Genomic DNA, 9,728 nt, shown 5'->3' with positions numbered 1-9,728 from the left:
TTCAATATTTGGGATGAGGAGCAGGCTGCAGATTGGAGTTTCTGCAATTGTTGACATGATTCCTGTGCCTTATGCCACCAGAGAGCTCGAGCAGTATCTGCACCCTCGGGGCTGGGCAGTATAGGGACCAAGTAATTATTGTGAGAATAAAAATACCAGTTTTCTACAATCCCTGAACTATGTTTGATTCTAGCAGACATTTGGAAATGGTCACTTCTCGGTTTGAGATAATGAATTAATTATCCTTGAATGATTAGATCAAATAGATATTTAAAAACCAATGGGGAATTCCCATTGCTGTCAAATGCCACAGGCTGTTTCCTACTCAGCTGCAATGAAATTTTAAATTTTATTCGAAGTTGGAACTAAGGTAGCAGTTAAAATGGTAAAGTATTTTGGCATCACTTTTGCAACATTTCTAAAGTAGGAAAATGCATGCATCAGAACAAATAAGCTATTAGTTGAAAATCGGGTCAGTGTGTCTGTGGGAAACAGTAACACCCATCAGAAACATTGGATCTTAACTTTTGAAAATCCCAAATGAAAAGCAATGGAGCTTGAATGATGTGGGCAGGAGTGTGTAATGAGTTGCAGTTTCACAGGGAGGGGGTAAGGAGAGTATACATGTAGGGTGGTGTACCTGGGAGTTTAGGAAAGATGAAGCTCAGAGGAACAGTAACCTCAGCAGCAAATTACTATTACAATGAATATTCTTACATTGTTGTTTAGTGAAAGTGGATCTTCAAGCTATTTTCTTTTTTGGCTTTGCCTTGCCAAATCTGGTTATCCTTTCCTTGCTGCAGATTTGTAGTTCACTTCAGTAGAGCTACAAGCTTGTTTTTTTTTACTTTTGCCAGCAGGGAGACTATCCACAAACTAATGCCACAATACTATGGGAGTATTGTACAAATAAACTTCTAAGTGTACTCTGCCAGAACTACCTACACAATGGTGGTCTTACTTGAATTGTCACTTTTTGGTTCCAGTGTTCTAGTCTTTAGGGAAAGATTGGAGATTTTCTTCCTCAATTATTTAAAATAACACTACTTTTGTTAACTGAATCCATGAACAGAATTGTTAAATAGTGTACAGTTTAAATGCCCAGATTTTGGTGGTGGGCAGACTGGTTTCACATTCAATAACTTTGACTAGAAACAAACTCAAAGAAAACACCACACAATTTTTTACATATAAAAGTTTGCATTTTAAAACTTTCTGAATTAACCTGCTGAAAGGCCATTTGTCCTTGGTGGTCTTTTACAATAGGATTTGATTTATTTTCTTTAAATTAATAAACAAAAGCCAGAGCTCATGTCTTACAGTGCAGACCACCACAGTTAAGACGAAAAAGTGAAGATGAGGTTAATCAAGAAACAGAAGACATTAGGGGAATCCAGAACTTAACCTACAGGCTTTCCAGGCTACAGGAAGAAGGGAAGACAAAGGAATAAGTTGTTCCACAGTTTTGAGGTCTTATGAAATTACAGGACTTGGCAAGACTTCAATTTATTATATTAAGAATAAAAGGAAGAGCAAGTAGAATGGCATGTTTGGGGTTTGGAAGGAATGAGAGGAAGTAATTCAGAGGATTAATGCCCATGTGTGGGTCTCCCCTGCAGTGTCGCTCTCCTCCACCCTACTCTCCATACAAAGCAGCTTAAAAAAAGTTCACTACATCAGTGTCAACATCACGTACAAACTCCCACAAGGTCAAACTTTAATAACTGGTTACAAAGCTGTACTTTACAATGACATAAAACTGAAATGCTACATAATTGTTTTTTTAAAAATTATGTATGAACTGAGAAATTAGTCATTTTGGGGAAAATGTGTAATGGTCCATTGTAGCTGGAAGAGGTGTTTTTTTTAGGAAAAAAAGTCTTTGACCAATTCTGTGAGCCAAGAACATACTTCAAAAAGTTCAGACAAATAATTTCAAGTGAAGTCAGAAAACAAGTATGTTCTAGAATTAGGTAAAGCATGCATCATGATTTCCCCGGGTGTTTGCCAGATTGGCTGCCACAACTTCAGCAGGAGCCCAGTTTACACGTTTATCCAGGATATCTGCTGATTAGAAGAACATCCAAGGAATTTCCTGTCAATACCTCTCATCCATCAAAAGCAGCCATTTTTGCATTTGCATCACACTCTCATCCTCTGCTCAAGGTTATGAAAAAGACCTCTCAATTGTGCTGACCAATATTTTTGTTTTCTCTTTTCAACAAAATGAAGAAAAACAGAGCTCTGCGTAACAAGTAACCTCTTTCAGCTTCTTTGCGTGGGCAGACAACAAAACCAAACAGTCTTTACTAGGTTCTAGGACAATTCAAGTGACAAATGTTCTTATTTGAAAGTAACCCAGATCTTGAAACATGTCCCACAGTTGATTTGGATTCAAAGCCTCAACTCTTGATGGCTGATTCCATCTCCATTGAGACTGGCTCTGTGCCAGTGGTATGCTGACCATCTGACTGGAGCACTTTCAATATATCTGGAGCACTAAAGAAGGAAATAATAAAACACCATCATTTCTATTCCACACAATGTGTTTTTCCCATGAATTTTTAACACAATCCACAAAACTAATTATTCACAAATCCAACATTGCTTATGAGGTGCAAATATGCACACATTTTGAAATAAATGAGAAAAAAAGTGAATGCCAAAGCCTTAACCAGTCAAAGTACTGATGTTTTGCTGATTTAAACAAACTATAAACATTCAGGAACATGGAAACAAGATCATTTAGGCCCCTGGAGATTGTTCCGCCCTTCAGTGAAAATAAAACTGATGTAACCCAACTCCATACAACTTCTGCCCCATTTAATGCCATAACCTGTTAAACATGAAACTAATTAATTTTTGTGTATGATTAGCATCAATTACTACTGTGAAAGAGTTCTACATTGATATCACAATTTTGACTAGAGCTGCCTCCTTACTTCACACCTGATAAAGGGTCATTGACCTGGAATTTAATTGTGTCACAGATACTGCTTGAGCTGCTGACCATCTCCAACCTTTTGTTTTTACTTCACACCTGAAAAGTTTGTTTCTAATTACCAAGTTTGATCCAGTGCAGGATCCATGATCCCATTCAGTTCAGTGGAGGAATAACAGCAAGGGCAAGACAAATTACAGTTTTATAAATTATTTGTATTTGCAGAAATGCTCCAATTAAATCCTGCTGCAGAATCACAGTATCCTTATCAAAGTGCCCTTCCACCTATTTTTGTAGCAAATTTGGAAACCCTACATACTGTTACTTCCTCTGTTAAACTAAGAGCAAGTTAGTTACTTTATTCTGTTTTTAATTATTTCTTAGTGTCTTAATCTGGTTTTAATTAATGTTTTAAATATTTATTTTAAAGTATTAAAACAATGTTTTTAAACCATCAGAGGTATTTAAAAACTGTTACAATATCTTTGCAACTTTGACACACCCAAAGTGCTGCTTCCAGCTTTACCTCTTGTTAAAGGCTTGTCTGGGCATTCTGAGGTGGAGCCTCAACAGTCCACTGTCCGAGGCTGAGTCGAGCCGATCCCTGACTACCTCACTGGATGCTTTCCAGGTGCAGAAAGAGGGTCGAATGAGCTGTCTACAACCAGACCAGGTGGACTTGGGCAGCAAACTGAATCCAGCTCGTTTTGGCCCATGATTTCAAAAGACCCTCTGTCTGATAAGGAAGCTTATTCTTTAAACTTAAATTTTCTGTATCAGACCTACATTCCCAACTATTATGGTTTTGGTTTTACACAGTCTCTGACAAGGGTGAAGCTGAAGAAATTATGGACTTCTGGTGCCTACTGGAAAGCTCCATATTTGTTCCTTAATATAGACATAGAAGGAACTTATTTCATAGCGAACATCCCCTCAAAAAATTCACAGCCAAAGAATCTCTTTTATAGAGATTGCTTTGTCAGAAGATGCAGAAATTTTCACAAGATCACAAGACAAGGGAGCAGAAGTAGGACATTTGCCCCATCAAGTCTGCTCCAAAGAAAAGGGAAAAAGAGAAAGAAAAAAGAAATGAGGGGAAAAAGTCTGCTCCATGAGCTAAAGGAAAAAAAAACAAAACACTATTCCTTTCTAGCCCCAATTTCTGGCCTTTTCCCCATATCCCTTGATACCTTGACTAATTAGATACCTATCTATCTCCTCCTTAAACCCCTCCAAATGATCAGGCCTCCCCTCCTGTACGTAGCAAAGAATTCCATAAATTCACTACCCTCTGGCTAAAGAAATTTCTCCTCATCTCTGTTTTCAACCTGTACCCTCTAATTCTAAGATTGTGCCCTCTGGTCTCGGACTCACCCACCAAAGGAAACAGCTTGGCCACATCTACTCTGTTTTTGCACACAGCGTCTCAGATAATAAACGAATGACCCGTTAATCAGCTTGTGGTGGATGATGATTGAATGTGGAACGTCAGTCAAGAGGGGAAACTTTTCTAATAAAGCAGCCGAAGTTTTTTTTGCCACCAAACCTGCTGACTGTGAGCTTCAAGATAGCAGTATTCCCTCAGTACAGAAGTGGTCAACCCAAATTATCTGCTCAAGTCCACAATGAGGCTTGTTTGATTTTCCAAGCATCTGACACAAAAGAATTGTGCAACTGAGCAAAATTCACAGGCAATACGACATCAAGGATATAGATCAAATCATTTGCTTATGTCACCATTACCTATTTTTTTTGCCAATCAATGTTTCCTCAGTGTTTTTCTCTTCCTCTGTCTGTGGTTGATCTTGTTCTTGATTCTCTGGGAGAGTCTCATTCTTCACAGGCACCGTCTCTCCATTTACTGCATTAGATAAATCTGTTGATAGTTTGTTGGAGAAACTGATCAAATGCAGACTTTGTTTTTTTTTGAAAAAAGATCAGTCTAGCTCAGGGAAATTACATAAATATTTTCCTTTCATTTTACGTTGAGCCCTGCATTTTCAGTTACTATCAGTACACTTGACCACAAAGAGCAGTAAAATCAAGCTGAGTTCCGCTGCATAATTATAAACACTCATTTTCCAGCACAGTTGTTCAGACAATAACTTTCTCCCTCCTTACCCTCAAACCCCATATACAAATTACACTGGCACAATTGCCACAGACCTGCTAACTCCCAAACATGGGGATCCTTCCCACAAGTGACCTCGTATCACACCAAGGAATGTAATTTTTACATTAAACAATATAGAAAAGGGAACTTCCAAGTGCATATACTATGAACCAAAATTCATACTAAAATTAAGACCACCATCAGAGAGTTATACCGACAAGTTTAAGGAATGGGAGAAACGTGGTCAATAATAGTTTGTAATTTTATGGAGCTCTTAAGGCATTTCACAGATACAACAGAAATAGTCTCCAACTCACAGAAAGGGAGATTGGGAAGAACATCAGATATTATAGCATCCAGCTGCAGCCTATATTACAGGATCCTACCGGCACAATACTTACCCGAGTCTTGCTTCTTTGTTGTGTTATTTTCAGCTTCCTTCTCCTCTTCTTTGGTTTTATCTTTCTGCTGCTCTGGGTCAGAAGGATTCTTCTTCAATGTACTGTTGCCAGAATCATCTCCTCCCATAAACATGGACTTTAAATGATTGTAGATCTCCCCAGCTTTTGTCATGACTTCCTGACTAGCTTTATAGCGACGTATCTGGAAAACAATGCCAATAATATGTAGACATGAGGAGCAAGAGTGGGTCCTACAAAATAAAGCTTGATTTTACATACTAAATTAGGATGGTCTCAGAATAGGCTTTCCAAGTCCAAAAATACTAATGAGAATGGTGCAGTTTCCAGTTATCTTAACACTTTGGGGGAGATATCTCAGCTTCAGTATATGACACTTCCAATAGCCAAGGTAATTGAGGAAGGAAAATTACAGGGGAATCACAGTTAACAAATATAAAACATGCATTTTTCTTTATAACCTTAATTCAATAACAATCATAAAAATATTACACATAAAATTAATTAGAAACTTGTCTCAAGGTTAACTCTAATAAACATTACTTGTTTTGGTCATTTCTAACTCTCAAGGGAAGATACAAGTCGCTTTCAAACATATATAAAAGATTATCAAATTATCTTATTTAGAATTTAGATGCTAATTTATTCTATTTAACCAAAGCATGCGTGACCTTTAGTATCTCATTGGACCCTGCAAACCTTTACACCCACAACTTTAACATAATTTGGTACACAACACTGCTTGAATCAACACTGAAGCTGTTACGCCATTTACAATTTTGGTTATTTCGGTGGTTATCTTGCTGGTGCATCGCCCTCCAAAATTAACTAGCTCAAAACTGGCGATTAGGGCAAGGCAGAATGCACCAGCAACATAGTCTGATTCCAATCCTCAAAAGTATCACGTTTAAATTTCTTCCCTGTATCTTTAAATATCTAGCTTTACACTACCCTATACCTCCAATCCCTTCCATCCTGTAAGTCTTTATAAACACTTAATTCATCTGGGAATCACCGCACTGTTGGAAGCATATTCAATTACCTGTCTCCTAAATCTCTCCGGAACTTTTGCTACCCTTAAAAGTCGAGCTTGCCAAGATTTCAAATCACTCAAATTTTCCTTACTGGTTTGCCATCTGGTCTCTTTATACTTATTTTTGAAGCAACTTGGGATTTTCTTATTGCTAATGGCAATATACATTTCCAAGTTCTTTACCTAACTTTATTTCTATTGAAATGAGAAAGTACTCTAAGTTGTTACATTTATAATTGACTGGATTGCTGATTATTTCACTGCTTGGTCTATATAATTCTCAGTAAAGTGGTTCATAGGAAAAATCCTTGCTACTTTTGAACAATAATACTCTAGTACCCTTTGTTGCAGGACAGATAAAGGATGAAATCATGACTTCTCATCACAATTCAAGTTGTGTCACTTCATATGAAGTGCTTCACATCTGAAGTGCACCCAGTACACTTCTGAGACAATGCTGTTGGCCAGGAGTCTGGGAAAATTCCATCCACTTTTTCAGTAATGACAAGGGTCTTTCTATATCCACTTAAACTATCCCAAAAATAATACAATTTTTCAACTGAAGGGTAACAGTTGGATCCCCCCCAAAAAGGAAGAAGCTTTTCAGTACCATGGAATGTCAGCAAAGACTAGTGCTTAAGCCCAAGAATTAAGCATGAACTCACAATTCAAAAGGCAGGTTGTCAACTGAATCCAAGAATTAGAACACATTAGCTAACTCAGAATCTGTACAAAGAGGTTTAAATTTAACTTGGATGCAAAATATATCAGGATAATGATATCCACAACTTCGCTCCTAACTTTTGAGTTAGACTACCAACAAATTAGCACAGATTCTGCCTCGTGTATAATTGTAGCCAGAATACAATTCATGGATTTAAGCATATGTGTATTTTATAAATTCACTGCACATGGCTAGTGGGAGGAATCCATCAATACATGAAATGTCTTGGCATTGCTGCTTTGCACAGATCAGTGCATACAGACAGCTTTGTTTTGGTTTCTGGATGTTAACTGGGCCCAAGACTGGGGAGAAGGCCTGAATACTGACACCAAATTAATGTTATTTAATTACTCAGTCATCTGTTGGACTTGTGTCTTCATGAGCAGTGAAGCATCACTCTATTGGATTCATTTTTGGGTACAAGAAAGAACTTTTGAGGTGGGATAATACTATCCGTTAAACTAATTAAAAACAGTTCTTCTGTTTGCTATCCTGAGCATATTACTGAAAACTTACCTAGAAATCAATCACTTAGGCATGGGGAATTGGGACTTGCCTATAACAGTAATCTATTAAAAATCAGGTGCCATTAAAAATCTAAAACAAGTGAAAAAAAGACAAAAGAGATAACAGGAGACAACAAGAACAACAAATGAGGTTTAAATCGCTTTTGAATCAGACTAACAAACCAATATTCATTAATACATCTGTCATCCTTCTGAAGGTACTTACTCTAGCTAGAATTAGGTCTGCATATGGTAAGTGCCGCTTGGTTTACAAATAACTTAGCAATAGTGGGTGGGCAGCTCATTATGTGAAACCAATTAAAATATTTCAGGTATGTATTCAAAATGAGCACCAAAATATACCTCTTTCACCAGAACTTAATACACCACAAAAATGGATGGAGCTTATTAAAATCAAATTTTATATAAAAAGCAATTAAAACAGCACAATAAACATACTTTTTTTAGTGTTGCAACCAGATCACTGTGTTTCTGCAAGAGCTGTGTTGTGACTTGCAATGTTCGTAGTTCTTCAAGTGCCTCCACACACTTCTTTACATCCTACAACAGACCAAGAATTAAAGTGTTAAAGCATTTGGTAAAAACTCCGACCCCGGTGTTTAGTTTGCTTCGCTTTCAATTCCTTTCCAGTAAAATCTCCCCCGCATTCCCTTTTCGTTCAGTTTTGGTCCATAAGCCAGCCGTCACAAGCTGCTCTGCACTGCCAGCTTCAATGATTGTGCTTGCTTCTCATTTGGTTCCTGTCACACAACTGTATAGAGCAACACCAAACTGATGATAACATCACTGCTTCTCAAGCAAGCCTGCTATGGCTTGTGACTATTATGTAAAAACAGAACACTGGTGCCACCTGGTGACAATTCATGAACTAAGCATTTTATACTGCAGCAAAGTTCCTCCCATGCTTATTTTGTTTCTTTGTGGCATAATTAGTTTGGTGATACTACAGATCTTTTTTGTGCATCAGAATGTCATTTTTTTGTGTGGGAGTTAGATTTTTCTGAAAGCAAAAATGACTTCACTCTTGCCATCTGCTGGCCTCCCACCCCATCTGCATCCTTGTTGCTCATCCTACTCTTGCTGGGTGCACCTCTAGAAAGCCAGGGAAACATTATATACATTTCCCCTCAATATATTGAAGAATCTAATTGTCTTAATAATGGTGTAGTATACAAGAAATATTATTCCTGACAGCTGCTTGATTGAGTCAAATTCTTTATATAATGATTTCTAATTAACTTTCACAGAAACTGCAAGTTGTGAACTTGACCTCCACTCATCTGAATTCAACACTGAGTATTGATCGGAATACATTCATAAAAATGCAGATAATGAAAGTTAATTACACGTAAATTATGTGCATAAACTCAAACCCACTCACTGAGTGTGTTCAACAAGCTTGATCGACTGGAATTGACTGATATTTCCACTCAGGCTGGCTATAGTGTAGTCATCAAATTAATATTTTAATACTGGTTACCCAAAATTCCACTGATTAAATGATTAAAATACCCTAAAAGTCCTTTGGTTATAAGAGTTCCTTGCATTTTGTGCATGTTCTTGGGATCACTTATGTCTGGCCCCGACTCCAAATGATTAGATTGTCCTAGGTTTAAGAAATTTTAATCTTAAAAGTGGGATGTTGTTAACCTGAACTGATATAAGCAAATGGATGTGTATAATGTGAATTTTCTAAGCTGGGAAAAGTTGCTCAACATTAACAAAACATTTGCCAATGGAAGAAAGAATTGTTTTATACGAATTGATTTTAACTTTGAAGTGCAGATTGGCTGACACTTTTAGTCTTTTTCCAGGAGATTTTACAGATTATTTTTTTTTACATTCCACATTACCCAACAGAAACACTGGCCTTCTGATGCAAATCTTTACTAATACTCACAGGACTGTCAACCTTCAGAGCATGCTTAATGTCGGTGTGTATTTTCTGAAGTTTCTGTTCCGCTGTCATTT

General features: G+C 37.3%; 1 protein-coding gene across 5 annotated transcripts in view; it reads right to left on the bottom strand.

Annotated features, from left to right (window-relative positions):
• Window positions 1-951: 951 nt before the first annotated feature.
• Window positions 952-9,728, bottom strand: part of hdgfl2 (HDGF like 2) — a 54,693-nt gene continuing 45,916 nt past the window's right edge. For 2 of the 5 annotated variants that reach the window (XM_052038231.1, XM_052038230.1), the window contains exons 12-16: window positions 9,658-9,728; window positions 8,196-8,297; window positions 5,456-5,657; window positions 4,685-4,817; window positions 953-2,499 (exon numbers count right to left, since the gene is read on the bottom strand). In XM_052038231.1, coding sequence (XP_051894191.1) covers window positions 2,403-2,499; window positions 4,685-4,817; window positions 5,456-5,657; window positions 8,196-8,297; window positions 9,658-9,728 — 605 coding nt within the window. In that variant the 3' untranslated portion in view covers window positions 953-2,402. Of the gene's footprint in view, window positions 2,500-4,684; window positions 4,818-5,455; window positions 5,658-8,195; window positions 8,298-9,657 lie in introns of all 5 variants that reach the window. The other 3 variants (XM_052038232.1, XM_052038233.1, XM_052038234.1) reach the window with 3 other exon arrangements.

This window comes from Pristis pectinata, chromosome 24, assembly GCF_009764475.1.
Source record: "Pristis pectinata isolate sPriPec2 chromosome 24, sPriPec2.1.pri, whole genome shotgun sequence".
Classification (NCBI taxonomy): Eukaryota; Metazoa; Chordata; class Chondrichthyes; order Rhinopristiformes; family Pristidae; genus Pristis; species Pristis pectinata.
The sequence above is the reverse complement of the archived record's forward strand: the minus strand, read 5'-3'. Positions and strand labels throughout refer to the sequence as shown.